Source organism: Furipterus horrens, unplaced genomic scaffold (assembly GCF_987537825.1).
Source record: "Furipterus horrens unplaced genomic scaffold, mFurHor1.1.pri manual_scaffold_3, whole genome shotgun sequence".
Classification (NCBI taxonomy): Eukaryota; Metazoa; Chordata; class Mammalia; order Chiroptera; family Furipteridae; genus Furipterus; species Furipterus horrens.
Genome location: NW_028327173.1, coordinates 148,328,171 through 148,350,753, shown reverse-complemented (window position 1 = coordinate 148,350,753; position 22,583 = coordinate 148,328,171). Strand labels below are relative to the sequence as shown.

Here is a 22,583-nt window from a genome sequence, read left to right as displayed (position 1 = left end):
ATCACCCATCATAAAATGGGCATACACGTTAAAAGAATCTTCAAAAAAATTCTGAAGCTGAACACAGCCTCTCACAACAACGCCAGCTGGTACACTGATACAGATGGGTTCCTAGAACACTCACCTAGCAGGGGGAAGACTGTACTACAAGGGGTGTCCCTCCAGAGATAATTCTGTTTTTTTTTTTTTTTGGGGGGGGGAGTACTTCTCATACTTATGCCTTTTTAACATCCATAATGAAAATTCCAGCTACACAGTGCAAAAACTATGAACTACAATCAAAGGAGACATAAATTTTTTAAGTTCATTCAAATAAAATAATCGTAAGAGATGCCTATTAACTACCCAGAATGTTTTGGACACTTGGCTTCCCACACACACACACACCCTAACATAATGGATGCATTTACAAAAACTGGATTCTAAGTTGAGTACTAGTCAGGTATACAATTCAAAAATAAGTATTTGGCCTTAGAAATAATGCTGTAATGACAATCTTACCTTTGACTCAAAGGAAACAAAGAGAACACCATCCACGTCTTCCAGATCAGGCTTCACATCTGGAAAGGTACTCCCAGGGCCCATTGGAATACTCTTTGTAGAAGTTAAAGATTTTCCTATGTTTTTAGGTGGTCGCCCTGCCTTAGACAGTTTCAATTTTCGTGGTCTTCCTCTTTTCCCACTAACATTTGAAGGGGCATTATGATTAGGATTCACAGTCTTCGGAGCTGTTGAAATCTTAAGCATAGTTGTTTTCTTTCGGCCCAGGTCCTCTTTTCCTAAAAAGGAATCCCCAGCTGAACTCTTTGAATTGTCGGGTATTCTGCCTGTATTCATACTGTCAGAAATATCAGGGTATTTCCATTGAGGCTCTTTAAGTGAGGAATATTTTTGTACCACTCCAAGTTCTGGTGAGTGTTTTCCAAGACCATTTTCTGATTCCTTGCCTAAGCAGAAGCCAGGCTCATCGGAATTTTCAATGTACGTAGGCAAATAGTCTAATTCTGTCAACAAAGAAGATTTATCCTTCCGAGATACGCAAAGCATGTTATCAGGGAGCTCAGAAATCTTCACTGTGCTTTTGGTGACAGCACAGGGCTCCAGATAGACTACTGGCATCTTTCCAGCATCTAAATTGAACATTTTAGCTTTAGCAACACCTGATGGGCTATTTGGTAGCCATTTAGAAGATAGATGGTCAGCTTCTAGACTATCAACTTTATTGTGCCTCTTCAGCTGTTTCTCTAGTATGGGATCATCATCACTGTTTGAGTATACATCTGTTTCCTCATCTGACTCTTCCTGTTTCACAGTGACCCCTTCTGGAAATTCACCAAGTTCATAGTCGTAATCATCTAGAGGCTCCTCTTTAATGACAACATTGAAGTTTCCATTTGGGTCTAATGGAGATGCTACATGGGAACTGTCTTCAAAATTGTTGCCAACAAGCCTGGAGAGACAGGGAAGAGAGGGTTAAAAAGAATAGCCTTTCCATAAATAAGATTCATGGGGAGGGGATAAAAAGGGTTTTGGAAACCAAGTGGCACATCAGATTTCACGAGCCATTCCTCAAGAACCACTATGTATAACAAGGATCTCAAAAGCAGTTTATCAACATCACTTATGTTTTGTCAATTTCTCATAAAAGTGTATATATATATATATATATATATATATATATAAACTTTTGACAAGCGACCCTTTTATCATTAAATTAAAAAGATGTTATAACACTTATTTTCCTAATAGTATTTCTCAAATAAACTCAATTTTATAAGTCAACTGGCAACAATAAAAAGAAAGTCAACTGACACTGAACGAAAACCAAACTCAAGATATCTATACAGTGATTAACAATTGCCAATAAAAAAAGCAAACAAATGTCAACTGCAATTAAGAATTGCCATAAACACCAGGAAAGGCCTTTTCAAACTGCTGCTTGACTTCCCCTTTTTTAAAAACTAAGACAAAACTAATACAACATAAAATATAACACTTTCACCATTTAAAAATGTACAATCCAATAGTTTTTTAGTATATTCACAATGTTGTTTCAAGGCTGGTTTTTCAACTTTAAAACTGAAACACTGGCTTTCGGTATAAAGAATCTAACACTCATTCTTCCAAAATAAAAAAGTAGGGTAGTTGAAGGCACATACATATGACCCAGGCAGAGTCAGTGTTTATAATTCTTCAAAAAACACAGTCATTTTTCAGTTTCCCGTTTCTCCAAATTAACCATTAAAAGCATATAAACTGTCCCAATGTATCTTAAGGATGTGTTAGAACTATTCACTAACCCAATTCAAGTCACTGTCTTTGTAAAACTTGGGTTTGTCTCAAATATGCACAAGCAACTATTAAATTACATCACTGCATAGTCACTTGCTCCTTGTAAAACTTACTTAAAAGATCTTGACCTGACTTGGAAAATCCTTCATTGAAGGACTTTCACTTATAGAGTTAAAATGCTTAAGATCACACCGTAGCTGGGTGGCTCAGTTGGTTGGAACATCGTCCCATACACCAAAAAGGTTGTGGGTTCAATCCCCAGTCAGGGCACATACCTAGGTTCGGGTTCAAACCCTAGTAGGTGTGCATACCAGAAGGCAACCCATCAATGTTTCTCTCTCACACTGATGTTTCTCTTTCTCTCTCTCTCTAAAAATCAATAAAAACATATCCTCGGGTGAGGATTTAAAATAAAAGGAGGAGCACAAAGGCCAACACTTCTGCTGTAGCAATGAGAAAACACTACATAAAAAATTTTTTTTAATTTCTTTAAAGCCACTTTAGACCTGGACACAGGTAAGTCTAAATGAACTGAATTCCAAGAGGAACCAGCCTTCTCTAGGTGACAGAGTACTGCTGCTTTCAACCCTGAAGAGCATTTACGTTGCCTGAAGCACAAGTTAAGAGAGAAAAAAGCAACTATAGGCAAAGGACCTTTGCTGAGACACAGAGAAACCAGTCAAACTTTTAATGTCTGAATATGAGCAGACTACAATCTGGAAGACCTCAAACAGAAAACTTGTCCTCACTTGCATCAATTATCTTCCAGGGGACTTCTTCAGAATAAGCAAGAAAGATACAGCAAGGTTGGACTAAATACAGAGAACTTGTAATCTCCCTATGCTTAGATCCCAAATTCAATCCCACCCTTAAAATCTGAAATGTGAAGTGAGTTGAAATGTACTTAAGAAAATCACCTTAACTGAAAAATAAGAGGAAAAAAATAATAAATGAAGTATATCAGAGACCAGGACAACAAATGATCTAACATACTAGTAACTACACATCCAAAAAAGACAGAAAAAAGAATACTTGAAGAGAAAATGAACCAAGATATTCCAAAAGTGAAAGACTTTAACCCATAGATCCAAGAAGTTAGGCACCAAGAATAAATATAAAGAAAGACATACCTAGGCGCATAAAGGTCAGGCTGCTGAAAATTAAAGATCCAGAGAAAAACCTTATAAGCAGCAGAGGAAAAAGACACGTTATACTGGAGGAGCAACAATGAGAACAGCTGTTGTCAGGTAGCTCAGGTGGTTTAGAGCATCATCCCCATATACCAGGGTTCAGATTCATTCCCTGGTCAAGGCAAATACAAGAAGCAACCAATGAATGCATAAATAAGTGAAACAACAAATTGATGTATCCCTGTCTCCCTTCCCCCCACAATGTAAAAATCAAAATTAAAAAAAAAAGTTTTTAAAAAATGAGAACAAAAACTGACTACTCATTATAATGAGGCAAAAAAAAACAGTGGAATCACACCCATCATAAACTACTGAAAGAGTCAACTTAGCCCAGGCTGTTGTGGCTCCGTGGACTGAGCACCAGCCTGCAAAAACAGAAAGGTCACCAGTCCAATTCTGGTCAGGGCACATGTCTGGGTTGCAGGCCAGGTCCCCAGTTGAGGGCATGCAAGAGGCAACTGACTGATGTTCCTCTCTGTTCCTCCCTTCCCCTCTCTCTAAAAATAAATAAATAAAATCTTTTTTTGTTAATGAGTCTATAAAAGTCAACTTAATGTTCTAGATCTAGCAAAAGAAGCCTTTAAAGCTGAAGACATTTTCAGACAACTGAGAGAACTCAGGCTGTACAAGAAATACTCCTCGTAAATCAGAAATAAAACAAGGATGTTAGCTCTCATTATTTCTACTCAATTGTACAAGAGGTTCTACGGAGATGATCAGGCAAGAAAAATAAATAAAAGATGTCCTGATTAAAAAGAATTAAAATTTTCCATTTGCAGACCATGTAATCTTATATATAGAAAATCATAAAAATCCTCTTGAAAAACTTACTGGTATGGCAGGCAAGATTGCAGGTTCCAAGATCAAAACACACACACAAAAATACTGTATTTCTACACACTAGACATAAATTTCAAAAATGAAATCAAAGAAACAATTCCTTTTACAATATCATGAAAAAGAATACAATACTTATGAATAAACTGAACCAAAGAAGCGTAAGACTTGTACACAAAAAAAAAACCTACAAAATATTGTTGAAAGATATTAAAGATGACTTTTAAAAAGAACAAATATTCCATGTTTACATACTGGAACACTTAATATTGGGTAAGAGAGTAATACTCCCTGAAAGTGAACTGCAGATACAACATAATCTCTGTCAAAACCTACCTGGGATTTTCGTGGAAAATAACAAATTGATCCTACAATTAATATGGAAATGCAGGAGACGCCAAAATAGCCCCCCAAAAAACTTGAAAAATAAAAAGTTCTCTGAGGACTCATATTTCACAATTTCAAAAATTACTACAAAGCTACAGTAATCAAAAATGTTATGCTGGCATAAGGCTAAACATGCAGATCAACTGAACAGTATTCAGAGTGCAGTAATAAATGCCTACATTTATATCAATTGATTTTTGTCCTTTTTAAAATATATTTTACTGATTATGCTGTTAGTTGTCCCAATTTTTCCTCCTTTGCCCCCCTCCACCCAGTACCACTCATGTCCTCTGCCTGCCCGCCCCCTTAGTTCATGCCCATAGTTCATGCATATAAATTCTTTGGCTACTTCATTTCCTATACTGTTTTGCTTTTTTCCTTAAGATTTTATTTATTTATTTTTAGAGAGCGGGGAACGGAGGGAGAAAGAGGGAGAGAAACATTAATGTGTGCTTGGCTCTCGAGTGCACCCCAACCGGGGGACTCAGCCCACAACTCAGGCATGTGCCCTGATTGGGAATCTAACTGGCAACCCTTTGACTTGCAGACCAGTGCTCAATCCACTGAGCCACACCAGCCAGGGCTCCTATACCATTCTTAACATTCCCTATGTATTCTGTACCTACCAATTTGTACCTTTTAATCCCTTCCCATCTGGAAGCTATCAAAACACTCTCCAAACTCATGATTCTGACTCTGTTCTTCTTTGCTTAGTTTTTTAGATTCAACTGTTGATAGATATGTATTTATTGTCATTTCATTGTTCATACTTTTGATCTTCCTTTTCTGAAATAAGTCCCTTTAACATGTCATATAATGGTTTGGTGATGATGAACCTCTTTAGTTTTTTTCTTGTCTGGAAAGTACTTTATCTTCCCTTCCATTCTAAATGATAGCTTTGCTGGGTAGTGCAAATTTTGGCTGCAGGTCCCTGCTTTTCATGACTTTGAACATTTGCCAGTCCCTCTAGCCTGCAAAGTTTCTTTTGAGAAATCAACTGACAGTCTCATGGGAACTCCTCTGTCGGTAACTAACCGCTTTTCTCTTGCTACTTTTAAAATTCTTTATTTATCTTTAACCTTTGGCATTTTAATTATGTCTTGGTATGGTCCTCTTCGTGTCCATTTTGTTCAGGACTCTCTGCACTTCCTGGACTTGTATGTCCATTTCCTTCACGAAATTAAGGAATTTTCCGTTCATTATTTCTTCAAATTAAGTTTTCAATTTCTTGCTCTTTCTCTTCTCATTCCTCTAACTCCATGATTCGGATGTTGGTGTGTTTAAAGTTGTCCCAGAGGCTCCTTAGCCTATCCTTGCTTTTTTGAATTCTTTTTTTCTTCTGGTTGTTCTGATTGAATGTTTTTTTTTCTTCCTTATATTCCAAATCATTGATCTGATTCTCAGCTTCATCCACTCCACTGCTGGTCCTCTGTAAATTTTTCCTTATTTCACTTAGTATAACATTCATTTCTGCCTGGGTCTTTTTATGCTGTGGAAGTACCCAATGAGTTCCTTAAGCATTCTAATAACCAGTGTTTTGAACTCTGCATCTGATAGATTGTTTATCTCTATTTTGTTTAGTTCTTTTTCTGGAGTTTTGTTCCGTTATTTCATTGGCCTATGCTTCTTTGTCTCCTTGTTTTGGCATCTTCTCTGTATTTGTTTCTATGTATTAGGTAGAGTTGTTTGACTCCTCTGTCTTAACAGCGTGACCTATTGTAGAAAAGTGCACTGGTAAGTTGGATGGAATGGAGCCTTAGGTAATCGCCAGGGCTGGGCAACCTGTGTGAACCAGGTTGATGAAGTCTCCGATATGGTGTCACCACTCTGTGGCTGTGTGTGCGGGAGGGCTCAGAAAGGGGACAATGCTGCTACCTGGCCTCTGGAGTTTTGTCCAGGAGAAAGCTGTCCTCTGGCACTCACTCTGATGCCAGACTCTTCAGTTTCTCCCTATATGCCACTGGTGCCCTTCCAGCTGCTGCCCCAGTACTGGACCCCAGAGGAAGTGAGTCTGCGTAAGGCCTAAGATCTCTGTGGGCCCTTTAAGATGAGACACCTGAGAATCCCTTAGTTTTTCTGCTACCCCAACCACCTCTGGTTTTTACAGCTAGAAGTTATGGAAACTTATTTCCTGGCGCTGGAACCCTAAGATGAATGTTCTGGTGTGGGGCTGGAATCCCTTGCTCCTGAGGTATCCCTCCTGATTTTTATCCACCACACATGGGTGTAGGACCGCCTGTTCCGTATCTCTGTGTGTCTATGCATCTCCACCTACCCATCTGAATGAATTCAGCTTCTTTAATTCCTTGGTTGTTGGACTTCCATACAGCTCTATTTTCTGACGTTTCTGGGTGATAGTGTTTTGTAGTTCAGTTGGAATTTTTGCTATGGTGTGCAAGGAGACAAGTCATGTTTACCTATGCTTCTATCCTGACCAGCTCAATTGATTTTCAATTGCCAAGAGTGCCAAGACAATCCAGTGGGGTAACAACAGGCTTATCACCAGTCAAAACTGTTTCCACACAAAAACATGTATACAGAAATGTTCATGGCAACATTATTCATAATAGTGAAGAACTGAAAACAACTTTAATGTCTATCAATTGATAAAGGGATAAATAAAATATGGTATTATCCACATAGTAGAATACTGTTCAGCAATAGAAGGAATGGGGTACTGATACATGCTACAACATGGATGAACCTTCAAAATATTATGCTAAGCAAAAGAAACCAAGCACAAAAAAATTAAATACAATTCCACTTATGCAAAATGTCCAAAATAGGCAAATCTACAGAAACAAAAAAGGAGATGGGTGGTTGTGTTCTGATTAAGGTGGGGTTGAGGAGTGGCTGAGAGAAAATGGGGAGAGACTAATATAGGGCACAAGGTTTTTTGGGGGGGGGCAGGGCGGGGGGGTGGTAATGGAAATGTCCTAAAAATAACTATGGTCATAGCTGTACAATTCTGTAAATATACTAAAAAACACTGAAATATACACTTTAAAGGATGAATTTTATGGCAATAAGTTACATCTCAATTTTCTAAAAGTTAATAAAAAATAATAAAGGGAGTTTTTCATACTGATAGGAAATGAACCAATCTGAAAAATGAATCTAAGAACAAATGAAAATACCCAGGGGAAAAAAAAATACATGAGTAAATATTTTTCTTATACTTCTTTAAATGAATGTTGACTATTAGAAACAAAATAATGTTTTGGGGTTTTATAACATATATATAAGGACATAAACTATAAGGACATTAGCTGTTCATAAACTTATATTAGTTCAATTCTACTTGAGAAATTAAGGATGCATATTATATTCTCTATAACCACTAATACAGACTGAATTGTGTCCACTCCCAAATTTATATATTGAAGCCCTACTCATCAGTGTGACTATACATAGAGATAGGGTCTTAGTGAGATAATTAAGGTTAAATGAGGTCAAAAAGGCGGGGAAATCTCTCCCTCTCTATGTGGTGGCTGTCTGCATGTCAGGATGAGATCTCTTAATAGAAAATGCTGCCAAACCCATTATCTTGGATTTTCCAGCCTCCAGAACTGCGAGAAAATAGAATTTTCACTAGTACTTCGTTATGTTAGAAGACTTACTACAACCACAAATGGAAAAAAAGAGGTAAAGCTAAAAAGCCAACAGGCAATGAAAACAGAATTCTAAAAACTCAATCCAAATGAAAACAGAGGAAAATCAAAGCACAGATGAGAGAAACAGAAAATATCACGATAAAATGCTTAAACCCCAGTCATATCAGTAATAATATTAAATGAACAAAAGAGTCCAATTAAGTCAAGATATGAACAGTGGACAAACAAAAGTTTCAACTACAACTTGTTTACAAGGAAACACAACTTAATCCTAGGAAACAAATAGATTGAAAGTAAAGGGAAGAATAAAACCATGCAAACAGATAATCTGAAGAAAGCCACTGTGGCTCCGTAATATCAGAAAAAGTAGACTTTAAAACAAGAGTACCGTCAAAGATAAAGAAGGGTATTATTAAAATTTTACAAGCTCAATATATCAAGAAGATATAACAATCCTAAACGTATGTGTACCTTATCATATAGATTCAAAATACTTGAAGCCAAAACTTACAGTTCTAAAAAAAAGAAACAGACAAATCCACAACCATAGTGGAAGACTGTAACACACCTTTCTCAGTAACTGATAGGACATACAGACCAAAAAAAAGAAAAAAATTCAGTAAGGAGATAGAAGAATTGAACAATACTACGAATCAAACTTCTCTATAAGACTTCACAGAACACTAACCACCACATCCAACAACTGTACAACACATACATCATTTTCAAGTACATATGAAGTACTCATCAAAGCAGATCATATGCTAGGCAATAGAGTAATGTCATGACAAATTTCTATTTCAAAGGTTTTAAGTCACATGTTCTTCGACAACAATAGAATGAAGCTACAAATCAATAACAAATATCAAACAATACATTAAAATTTATAGAATGCACCTAAAGCAGTGCTCAAAGGGAATTTTATAGGTTTAGATAAAAAGTCTAAGATCAATAGCTCAGTCAGGGGTTGATAAAATTTTTTATAAAGAGCTAGATAGTAAAAATTTTAGGCTTTGGGGTCTATTCAGTATCTAGTGCACCTACTCAACTCAGTCACTGTAGCATAAAAGAAACCACAGACAAATGAGCATAGCTGTGTTCCAACAGACGGGACACTGAAATTTGAATTTTACGCAATTTTCACACATGACAAATATTATTCTTTAGTTTTTCCCAACTATTTAAAAATATAAAAACCATTCTTAGTGTGCAGGCCACACAAATACAGTGGGCTAATTATGGTTCACAAGCATTAAGTCTATCCACCCTTGGTCTAAAATAGGCAAATATAAGCAAAAGCAAATAGAAAGAAATATAGAGGGGGAGGAGGGAATCGATGAAATAGAAAACAACAAGAAATTGAATTTGTGATTTGAAACATGCCAACAAAGAAAACTCCATGGTTTCTATCCAAACACATAATGAAAAAATACCAATCTTGTACAAACTCAGAAAATACATGGGAATGCAATGTTTACAACTTGTTTTATGAAGAAAATCATAAACCTGAGACCAACGTATCAGAAATAAAATTACCAACAAATATCCTTCACAAATTTAGGTTCAAAAATCCTCCATAAAGTATTAGCAAATTTAATCCAGCAATACTTTTTTTAAATGTTATCGTGACCAGGTTGTACTTAGGAATACAAGGCTGGTAGAGCATTTCTAGCCCTCACCCCCTCACACACCCAGAAGTCAATGTAACTACATTAACAAAGCAAAGGAAGTGAAACGTATGACACCTCAATGTATACAGGAAAATCATGGGATAAAATTCAACACTCATTCTTAAAAACATTCAGGAAATTAGGACAAGAAGGTAAGTTTCTCAGCATGATAAAAGGAATTACAAAAAACAAACTAGAAATACTGAATCATTTTCTGTAAGATCAGACCTGAATGACCACTCTCAGAATTTAGTTTTAACTTACTACTAAAATAAATCCAACCAGTGCAATAAAGCAAGAAAGAGAGAGAATAGGCATAAAGACTGGAAAAGAAAACTAACTTTTGTTCACAGAAAACATAATTGTATATGTATAAAATCCAAAGGAATTAAAACTAATAAGTGAATTTTGCAAGGTCATCAGATACAAGATCAGTATACAAAAATCAGTTGTATTTCTATATAGTATCAGAAGTTGGAGGCTAATATTACCAGATTCCAAGATGTATACTGTCATCTAGACCATATGGGTACTGGCAAAAATACACAAATGGAACAAAATTTAATCCAATAAATAAGCCCACACATATACATAGTCACCTGATTTTCCAAGGAACCAAAGTATTTTAATGGAAAAACTAAAGTCTTTACAATAAATGATACTACAGCAACTAGATATACGCAAGGAAAAATGGGGGCCTTCACCTCCTCCCCTCACACCATACACAAAAACTAAACAAGACAGATTAGAGGCTTAAATGTGAAAGCTAAAACAACTTCCCCCTTTCAAATATCTCACTTAATTTGTGAAAAAAGCTATTTCTTTATCAGTTTTTGAATAGGTTTATAGTGTAAGTTACATAAGCAACTCAATTATTTCTAATTTATGGTTTTACAACCATCACAATCCAATTTTCCTTTCTCTGATTTTTCTTTTAAATCCTCACCTGAGGATATGTTCCTTTATTTTAGAAAGAGAGGAGAGGAGAGAGGAGGGAGGGATGAAGAGAGTGGCGGGAGACAGGGGAAGAAGAGGGGAAGGGAGAGGAGGGGAGGACAAGACCCACAACCTAGCTTATGTGCCCTGACCAGCAACGTTTTTGTTGTATGGGACGAGGCCCCAACCAACTCAGCCACCATGCCAGGGCCCTTTCTCTGCTTTTGAAGGTTAAGCCCCTCCTTTTCCCTGTCCCTATTATCTCAGTCTTTATGTACATTCATACAGAAATTCCAGTCTGCCTCAGCTAATTTAGAATCTACACTTAAGGATACTTGTTTTTATCTTCACATTTCAATGCATTAACTCCCAAAATGTAGGGGAAAACCTGAATCTTCTTTGCATTTAACCACACCACCTGAATTTTGTTTGCAATAACTGAAAACCTCATGAAGCTAGCTAGATCTTGGCTGCTAATGCAGTAACTGCTTTCACATCTTCCTGAGGAATTAAACTGGCAAAGTTAAAGACATTCTCTGAAAGGATTTCTCCTTATCTTCCAACAAAAACTTTATGCATAATGCATGAAATTTTCTCTTGGCAGGAGGATTTTGCAAACAATTCTAAAGTTTCAGACTTCTAGAGTCTTTATCCAAATAAACTGGATGAAAGATTAAGAACATGGGCAACACAATAATTTATACACATTAATTAATTTAAAGCAAATTATTGCTTTCTTGTTGGTTGCACATAATCAATGCAAAAAATATGACACATACCAGCCACTGTGACACACAATTTAAAAGTTCAGAGTGCTATGGATAGTCGTTCAATCAATATTTACAGTCGGCCCTCTATATTTAAGGGTTCTACGTCCAAGGATTCAACCAATAACAGATGGAAAATATTTGGGGAAAAAAGTTAATTATTGCTGCTGTGTACTATACAGTTAGGCCTACTGATTCTTGTGTCTGTAATAACCATGTACAGACTTTTTTCCTTGTCATTCCCTAAACAATACTGTATATAACTAATTACATAGCATTTACATTGTATTAGATACTAAAAGTAAACTCTAGAGATGACTTAAAGTATACAGGGGAATCTGTCCAGGTAATGTGCAAATACTATACCATTTTTCTACAAGGGACGTGAGCATCTTCTGATTTTTGTACTGGGGAGGAGGAGGGGTCCTGCAGACAATCCCTCTCAGATACTGAGGGATAACTACACTGAGTATCTACAATATACCAGACAAATTTTGCTTGGCCCAGGGATACCATTAAAGCACCATCCGTACACTCAAGGAATTTACAGACCAGCGCAGGAAACAAACAAGTAGACAACAGAATGTTACTTAACAGATGCTATGATAAAAATATGCACAGGTACTAAGGGTGTACATTAGAAGAACTTCTAATACCTTTCATGAAACTGCTGCTTATTAAATTCACTGAAAAAAAGAAATCCACTGGGAAAAGGAAATGTAGAGTGGGAAAAAAAAAAAAAAACTCTTGGAAATTTAAACCTGATAGCTGCAATAAAAATTTGAGTAAATCAGAAGTTAAATGAATGAAATCTCAACATAAAGTAGAGCAAAAAAGATAACAGAAAATAAAAGCCTGACTTGTAAGATCATCAATCCAGGAGATGGAACATCCAACTATAAGGAGTTTCAAAAAGACGGAATAGAAAAAAAAAAAAACAGAATGAAAGAATTAGACAAGTAATACTAGAAGTGTCCCTAGAACCAAATATATAAATTTTTTTCTTTTTATATTTTATTTATTTTTAGAGATGGGAAGGGAGGAAGAAAGGGAAACATTGTTGTGTGAGAGATGCATCGACCAGTTGCCTCTCACAAGACGTCCCCAATGGAGACCTGGCCTGCAACCCAGGCATTGCCCTGACTGGGAATCAAACCAGTGACCCTTTGGTTCACAGGCTGGCGTTCAATCCACTGAGCCACACCAGTCAGGGTGAACATGAATTTCTTGATTGAAAAAAAACATAGCACAATGATGAGAGAAACCACACCAAGGCCCATCATTGTAAAATTTCATAATATGAGGAATCAATGAAAAAACAATTTTTTTTTAGTAAGAAAGTTTATTTAGAAAGTCACAGAGGTAGAAGAAATGACAGGTAGAAGAAATGGGCTCAGGAAACAAGTTACAAAGGAAAAAGAATGGGCCCTTGGAGCTTAGGAGAGAGAAGGGTAAATAAAGGTAATGTGGTGGGGGGAAGCCACCCTCAGGCAACGAGCTCCCTGGAGGGAAAGTGCCAACAAAAGATCTTAAAGAGACTTCAAATGACCAGGAATCAAATGGCATCAAATTCTCAACAGGAAACTGTAATTCAAAGTGAATTTTCAGCACAGAAGTAACCAAATTATGTATCAAATATGAGGGCACAATAAAGCTATTTTTCAACACTTACGAAGAAAATTAGGTGTTGAGAGGGGAGAGGCAAGGTACTATTATTTTCAACAAAAGTTATTTAAACATGCTAAAATTCTAGGTCCTATTTATCTTTCCTGCGGAAATTACTGAAAGATGTGTTGACCAAAAGGAGAAAAAAACAAACACACAAAGAAAACACAGGAAATGGGAGGATCTATATTAAGAGGCAGGTAAATGTAGAGTTAGGATGATAACCAAGTGAACTCCCAAGAAGGCAGCTTGGTAAGGTCTCAGACAACAACCAGTTCAAATTGGCAAAGGTGGACAAAGACCAACTGAAGATATTACCCAGCAGACCAAAATAAATTTATTTTCTTAGGGTGTGTCCCAAGTTCTGATGGGTCCTTCTGCTCAGGCAGAGAGAAGTGCTTCCGGGTTGTCTCCGGCTGCCACCTCCCAGTGTTTGTAGGAACCATGTCCACCTTGTGACCGAGACTCTAATTTAATCTGGATCGACCTTGTATGGAAGAGGCAGAGCTGCAGCAGCAAGAACAGCAGCATCAGGCCTGGTTCCCCAGAGCATCACAGAGAAAGACAACAACCTGGTACCTATTGGCAAGCCAGCCTCAGAGCACTATGATGAAAAGGAAGAGGCGGATGAACATGATGATGAGGATAGCAAAGAGGACTCAGACGATGAGGAGGACATGCAGGACATGGATGAGATGAAATGACTACAATTAGTCTCCTGATGATGAAGAGGTCAATGAGGTGGACATGGAAGGCAATGAACATGATCAGGACCAGGGGATGATCTAGACAAGGCGGGGTGGTCTCAGGGAGATTCAGGCCAATCCAACCTACCCTGTAACCCCTGCAGAACCAGCAGATCACCCCAGTGCCCACAAGCTCAACCTCAGGCACTTCCTCAGTTAGAGCCATGACCTGGTCTCCCTTGGGTACTCCCAGGCCATCAGCCTGCCTTTGAATCCCCTGGGACTGAGCCCACTCTACCTTTCTGGCCAGTACCTCACCCCTTGGTTGTCAGGTGTAGTTTCTTTCTAACTCTATTTAATAAAGACACAAGACTGATTTTTTCCAAAAAAAAAAAAAAAAATTTTTTAAGGATTTTTACTTTCTTAGATGAGTGTGTGTGTGTGATCAAAAGGAGAAAGAGACAGACTGAGGGATTCAGGTTTAACTGAAATTCCTGAGAATTAGCACCAGATATATAGACAATAATTAACTATGGAAAAAGTTACACAAGAAAATGTGTTTATGGTATACTACTTGACTCAGCAGTATGGAACATTTATACACCATAACGTTAAAAACTTATTTTTGTGAGGGAAGGGGGAGAAATGGGGAAGTGGTGCAGGGATTAAGAAGCATAATCGGTTGGTACAAAATAGACAGGGGGAAGTTAAGAATAATATAGGAAAGGGTGAAGCCAAAGAACTTATTTGCACGACCCATGGACATGAACTAAGAAGGGTGGGATTGCTGGAGGGAAGAGGGGTAACTAGGCGAAGGAGAGTGAAGGGAAAAAAAAAGTCAAACTACTGTAACAAATAATCAACAAAATATACTGAAAAAACCTTATTTTTGTGATAATTATACTGACAAGATGAGAGAATAACAAAAGCTAAAAACCTGGATAATACGTAAAACTGATTATTAGTTCCCATTAAGCATATGATTTATACAGAGGCAAATATCACAAGAACCAAATAGTGAAAAAAACATTTCCTCTAGGAAGAAAATTAGGAGTGAAGAGGTGTGTGAAGCAAAGGAGTACTATTTTTCATCATGTGGTTTAAAACTTTTTAAATTATTTATATGTACTTACTGTATAAAAAGAATTTGCCTGCTCTTTCTGCAGAGTTCCTGGCAGTTCTTCTAAAACCCTTTGAAATTCCTGAGTGATAGAAGTGTCTTTGTTATTCAGGAGCCCACTGGATCACACCTAAGACTATGCTAATGAAGTGATTCACAGTAAACCAAGAGATATCTTGATGATGGAGCTGGTAACTAGAAGACCAATTTTGTGATTAGAGGACTTGGGCTTAAAACTGCATGACCTCCTGGGAGGGGAGGGAGGCTGGAGACTGAGTTCAATCAATAACCTGGCCAGTGGTTTCAATTGAACATACTTAACAGGACCCCAAATAAACTCTGGACACCAAAACTCAGTGGAGCTTCCTGGTTGGTGAACACATTAATATGCCAGGAGAGTAACATGCCGTATGTGTCTTCTGGAAAGAGGGCATGGAAGCTCTACATTTGAAATCGTCCTGACCTTGCTCTATATGTCTTTTCATTTGGTTGGTCCTAATCTGTATTCTTTATAGTAAAACTTACCCTGGCTGGTTTGGCTCAGTGGATTGAGCGTCGGCCTGCGAGCTAAGTGTCGCTGGTTCGATCTTCCAGTCAGGGCACATCAGAGAAGGAAAACTCTGATTCCAAAAAACCTCCGCTGCCTTGCGGCATACCTCTTCAGGGGAAAGGCTAAGGGAGTAAACCCCGACAGAAAATCCGGAGCCGGAGTCCCTAAGGCGGTTTGACGTTGTAGTCAACACCGGCAACTCCTGCGGCGCACCTGAAGCCAAGCTGTATTGACTCCGTCTTTCCCTTGGACCCTTCAGCTGCGAAGAGAGGGGGGGTCTGCTGCATGGGCAACAGCAGACCCTCCATATCACCCTGCCCAGGCTCTGTAGCTTCAGTTTCACTGGAGAGGACACTCCAGCGTCATCGCAAGATGTCGATTCAACACGGGAGGAGACAGATACCGTGTCACTCCTGAGTCGGACTGCACAGCCATTCTCGGCGGTGCAGATAGACTCTTAAGAAGCTACACCATCGTCTCTCGAGACGGACGTCTGCCGACGATAGTAAAACTGTTCTAAATATAGTGCTTTCCTGAGTTCCGTTGGTCATTCCAGTGAATTATTGAATTTGAGGTAGTTCATGGGAGATCCTATATTTGTAGCCAGTTGGTCAGAAGTTCAGGTAGCTTGGGGACCTCACGTGTGGCTGGCTCTGACGTAGAAGTAGTCTTCCCAGAGACCTTGCCTTTAAATTTGTGGAGTCTGATACTAACTCTGGGTTGTTAATGTCAGAACTGAAATAGAGTACTATATCAGTTGGAGTTGAAACAGAATAGTACTATTTTTACTTAGAATTGTCTTTAAATTTAAGGCAATAGAAAGAGCTGGAAGAATTAAACAGAATAATAACACTATCCAATTTCTGTTTCAAAAATTAAAAGCTTGCCCTGAACGAGTGGCTCAGTTGGCTGTAGCATCATCCCGTACACCAAAATAAAGGTTGCTGGTTTGATTCCCAGTCAAATATCTAGGTTCCAGGTTTGTCCTCAGGAAGGGGCATATATAGGAGGCAACCAGTTGATGTTTCTGTCATATACACGAGTGCTCTCTTTCTCTCTACCCCTACTCTCTAAAATCAATAAAAAAGCATATCCTTGGGTAAGGATTAAAAATAATGATAATAATAAATTAAAAGCCTGACAAAGGCAAAACAGAAAGAACATTGCAACAATCTACGTAATAAATTGGACACAATCAAGAGACAAAATAATTCATATATCAAAGTAGGTAAGAACCAACAATGATTAATTTTAGGAAAAAGTCTTGCCAGACAGGTGGACTGAATAAGGGTAGGACTCTAAAAGTGAGGCAGTTCCTATTACAAAGCTATATTAATTAAAACAATGTGGTTTTGGTCAAAAGGTAGAGACAAACTAATCTAGGGAGAAAAAGAAATATTGGGGGGGGGATGCAAAAAAAAGACAGAAATTATCTTCTGGAAGGCAGGCCCCTGTAGTACAGGCTTCCCACACTAGGTGAGTGTTCTAAGAACCCACCTGTATCAGTATACCAGCTGGCGTTGTTGTGAGAGGCTGCATTCAGCTGCAGTGAATTTTTCTGAAGATTCAGCGCATTTGCCCATTTCATAACAGGTGATCTACGAGTGCACCTGCCCACAATGCACTGAGTGTTCAGTAGTTTTTGACCAAAAACAGCATGATGCCCATGCCCCACCCTCTCTATTCACCAGATATCACCCCAAATGACTTTTTTGTTGTTTCCCTGGAAGAAAAGTCTTTAAAGGGAAACATTTTGCCATTGTGGAAGAGGTGGAACAAAACACAGCAGAAGCACTAAAAGGCATCAAAATTGAGGAGTTCAGAAACTACTTTGAGCAGTGGCAAAAACATCTCAACTGGTGCTGAAATGAAGAGTACTTTTAAGGTGACTGAAGTTTAAACGTTTAAGAATAGATAACTTTTTATAAATAAGTTCTTGGGATTTTGGGGGTCCCCCCTTCATAGTGTCCAAGAACAGACCTTTACATACATGAACACCTGAGCAGTTCCAATGGTAAGTACATTAAAAAATGCTCAACTTTACTAACCATTAGGAAAACACAAATTAAAATCATGATGCTCCCACTTTCACCATTTCTATTCAACATAGTACTAAAATTTACAGCTAGAACAATTAGGCAAGAAAAAGAAATAATATGCATTCAAACTGGAAAAAAGAAATAAGGCTATCTCTATTCATGTCTGACATGAATTTATATGTAGAAAACTAAAGAATACATGCACTGTCAGTGAATAAATACAGCAAAGCTGCAGGATACAAAATCAGCATACAAGAATCAACTATATCTTATACACTGAGCAATATGCAATATGAAACAGCAATTCTCTTTTCAAAAAGAAAATTAAGAACACCATTCAACTCATAAAAGCACAAAAAGAATGAAATACATAAAAATAAATTTTTGCCAAGGAAGCAAGAGATTTTTATATTAAAAATCATACAGCCCTGGCTGGTATGATTCAATGGATTGAGCACCAGCCTGTGAACCAAAAGGTCGCCAGTTCAATTACCAGTCAGGGCACATGCCTAGGTTGTGGGCCAAGTTCCTGGTTGCGGGTGTGCAAAAGGCAGCCAGCCAACTGACGTTTCTCTCTCACATTGATGTTCCTCTCCTTCTCTTTCTCCCTCCCTTCCCCTCTATAAAAATAAAATAATTAAAAAAAAAAAAAAATACTACACAGTATTACTGAAAGAAATTAAAGAAGACCTAAATAAATAGGAAGATATCCAATGTTCATAGATTGGAAAAATAATATTGTAAAGGTAACAATAATACCCAAATCAATACAGATTCACTTCAATCTTTATTAAAATCCCAAAGGTACTTTTTGCAGAGAAAAACTGATACTAAAATTCATATAGAATTTCAAGGGATCCCAGATAACCAAAACAATCTTGAAAAATAGAAAGAAAGTTGGCAGACTCACATTTCTCAATTTTAAAACTTACTATAAAGCTACAGTAATCAAAACACTGTGGTACCAGCTTAAGAACATACATACAGACCAAATGGATTAAAATAGAGCCCAGATAAAACCATCAAATATATGGTCAACTGGTTTTTAACAAGAGTGCAAAGACATTTAATAGGAAAGTGAGTTTTTTGACAAATGGTGCTGGGAAAACTTGATATACACATGCAAAATAAAACTGAACCCTTACAACATACTTAAAAATACTCAAAATGGACCAAAGGCCTAAATTTCAGAGCTAATGTAGAACTCATAATAGACAATATAGGGAAATGTGTATAATCCTGGATTTGGTAATGGTTCCGTAAGTAGGACACCAAAAGCAAAAGCCACAGAAGAAAAAAAACTTTTAATTATACTTCATCAAAATTAAAAACTTCGGTTATTGTGTAATGAAGGACACTATCATCACAATCAACTCATAGAATGAGGAAATATTTTCAAATCATTTATTTAAATGGATTAATATCCAGAATATATGAAGAACTCCCATAACTCAGGAAAACAAGTTTTAATAATGCAAAGGATGTGAGTCATTTTTCCAAAGAAAACATAAAAATGGCCAATAAACACATGAAAAGATGTTCAATACCACTAATCATTAGGAAAATACAAATCAAAACCACACTGATACCAATTCATGCACATCAGATGGCTATCATCAACCCACTGAACTGAAAACTTGGACAAGGAAAATTTATAAAAGCTTTATTCATACTTGCCAAAACCTGGAAGCAACTAAGATGTCCTTCAGTAGGTGAACAGATAAACAAGCTGGTACATCAGACAATGGAATATTATTAGCACTAAAAAGAAATGTGCTATCAAGCCACAAAAAGACATGACAGAAGCTTAAATATATATCAGTTAAGTGAAAGAAGCCAATCTAAAAAGCCTACATACTGTATGATTCCAACTGTATGACATTTTGGACAAGGTAAAGCAATGGAGACAATAAGATCAATGGTTCCAGAGGTTGGAGGGGAGGGGTGCAGAGAGGAGAATTAAGAAGTGGAGCACAGGTAATTTTTAGGGCAATGAAAAAAATCTGTATGGTGGCTACATGTCATTATACATTTTTCCAAACCCACAGAATGTACAACATAAGAACTAAAACCTACTGTAATCTATGGGACTTTGGGTGATTATGATGTGCAAATGTAGGCTCATCAATTTTCAACAAATGTACTACTCTGATGGAGGATTCTGATCATGAAGGAGGCTATGCATGTGTTAGGGTAAAAGATCTATGGGAAAACTATACTTTCCTCTCAATTTTGCAAATTTTGTTGTGAACCTAAAACTACTCTAAAAAAAAAGTCCTTGACTTTTAAAATAATAAATAATGTAAGTTTAAATAAAAAACAACAGTATGTCATGATATTTTAACATGTAATAACCTTCAGCGTATTTTTTAGTCACACAATTTACGGATTAGGATGTCCATAAGGCAGCAAATTCTTAAGTATTAGATATAAACATACTTTGAATCCCTTTTGTACCTCATCTAAGTTTAGTGTCAACTATAACATTACTTCGGGGTCATTTCTTTTCCCTTCTTCAATTAATAAAGTTGTCTATATATAGCCAAGGAACAGGTCTATTCATGATTAACAAAGTTCTAAATCAAAATGAATGAAAATCCCCATTGGGATAAATCATCTAATTTGCCTACAATTCTGAACCCTGAACCCAACTGATATTCATTACAGAAAAACGAACCATCACTTCACAGAATCTAAAAGTAGTTGTGGTGTTATTTTTTGGTAGATTACATTTATCAATGTCTAAAATCAGCAATCCACACAAGCAACATATTAAATCTAAAACTTTTTATCGCTAAAAACAGAAAAACTGTTACCTACCTTTCAGAAACTTCTTGCTTAAACTGAGTAACTTCACCATGTGATGAATCAATATCCATAAAACCAAGAAAGTCTCGATTTATATTAAGGAAAGGCTTCTCCAAAACCTTGCTTAATGTTTCATGACCCGAATCCATTAGCTGTATCTCTGACCCTTCACATTCTGTGAGTCGGGCCCGTTGACCAGGAGAACTGGGAACACTATTCCCTTCTTGGTCAGAGCTGTTCTTCTGTTTTCCATCTCTCTGGGGCTTACTATTCAGTCCATCATCCCGGAAGCCTTTAGCAAATGGATTGTAATCTATTTTCAGCTGGGTAATCTGTATGTTCTGATAAGCTGTTACTGCAAAGAATTCAGTCTGTGGGAAGGTAAATGTGTGGACACCAGGGCCATTTAATTGTATCACTTCAGTAGCCTTTTCTGCAGGTACCAAATGAAGCCTTGGCAGGTACCGATGCATAGAGTGCAAGATGATATGCCCTTCTTGGTCCAGTGTATTGTTGGTAAGTTTGAGTTTATAGAAAGATACTGGTTGATGCATCCAATAATGACCTGTGGAAGGAGATTCTGGATGAATAAAAACCCTCCCCAAAACATGGGGCTCTGCCTTCCCACTGGGTTCCCACCAGCGACCATTCCACTTATAACGATGGTTATCCACAGGAGATATATCCATGACAAGGATATACTTCATATTTGAATCTAAACCTGTTATCCAGTAACGACAGTAAGGAAACATGCGTCTTCCTTGCTTGGTCAGAATCATTTCTGTGCTTCGATGATAGAACTCATTCCACATACTATTGTTATCCAAGGTGACAGTGATTCCTCCCACAGTACAATCAGCCGGAAGGCAAATCTTCCCTGTAGATTTTCCTGGTGATGACACACTGGTAGCCAAAGCACAGGCATCCCTATTAGTAACCAAAATTCCTTGATCTGTTTTGCCATTTCCTGCCTGTTTCAGGATGACAAAGAAGGTAGGTGCTGCTCCCGCCACTGTCCCACCATCTTGATTAGCCAATATAATCTTCTGTTTCTCCTCCATGATTCCAGTGGGAAACTCAGAAGATACCTGTAGTCACCACATAGTCACAATGACCTTCCCAGCCTAAAAAATAAACAGAAAAACAAAACCCTTTAATGAAGTGAATATTTGTTAACAAAAGCAAAAGAATGTGCTTATATTATCCCCAAAATATGTTTCTAAATTCTTCTAAGATGTTGCTTCTACCCTTCTCTTAATCACTATAAGGATATTCATTCTGGAATACTTAATCATCTTTCTTAAAGTTCCGTTTGAATTAAATTACTATACCCCAGCTCTCCAATAACTCACTATAGATACAAAATAATAAATAAAAGTATATATTCATTTTATAAAAATATCTCTGGCTGCTGTGGCTCAGTGGGTTGAACACCAGTCTGCAAACCAAAAGGTCACCAGTTCAATTGCAGGTCAGAGCACATGCCTGGTTTGCGGGCCCCAGGTCCCGGGTTGGAGGGCACATGAGAGACCACCAACCAATGTCTCTCTCGCACATCACGTTTCTCTCCCTCTCTTTCTCCCTCTCTTTCCCTCTCTCTAAAAATAAATAAATAAAATCCTTTTTAAAAACTATGTAAAAATATACAAACTTGAGATTAAATTGGAAAGTTGTTTTCATTTTAAGAGTCTCAACACTTTCATGGATTAATCTGCCACAGGATTCTGTTACATAGCAAGTTCTCCTGGGATGAGTAAAAATAAATAAATTCCCATGTTACCACTGTACAGAATTTACTCTTTATTATGGTAATGACATGGGTTTATAAAAAAGTAAAATGCTACCTTAACTTGATAGTACACACAGTTAAAGAAATCATGACAAATCATTGGAACTTACTGGGAAAAATATACATCCATACTTTAGACCTTACACTGAACAGAATTCCAGAAGGACCAAACATTAAAATTCCTCCTCCATTTCTAAGTGTAATTTTTTAAATTCTTAAATCCTCAGAAAAGC

The 22,583-nt window shown here is 37.3% G+C and overlaps 1 protein-coding gene across 3 annotated transcripts in view; it reads right to left on the bottom strand.

The window, feature by feature from the left end:
• Positions 1–21,678, bottom strand: part of MGA (MAX dimerization protein MGA) — a 97,513-nt gene extending 75,835 nt beyond the window's left edge. For all 3 annotated transcript variants that reach the window (XM_090270451.1, XM_090270449.1, XM_090270450.1), the window contains exons 1-2: positions 20,574–21,678; positions 502–1,450 (exon numbers count right to left, since the gene is read on the bottom strand). In XM_090270451.1, coding sequence (XP_090126577.1) covers positions 502–1,450; positions 20,574–21,622 — 1,998 coding nt within the window. In that variant the 5' untranslated portion in view covers positions 21,623–21,678. The remainder of the gene's footprint in view (positions 1–501; positions 1,451–20,573) is intronic.
• Between the last annotated feature and the right edge of the window lie 905 nt (positions 21,679–22,583).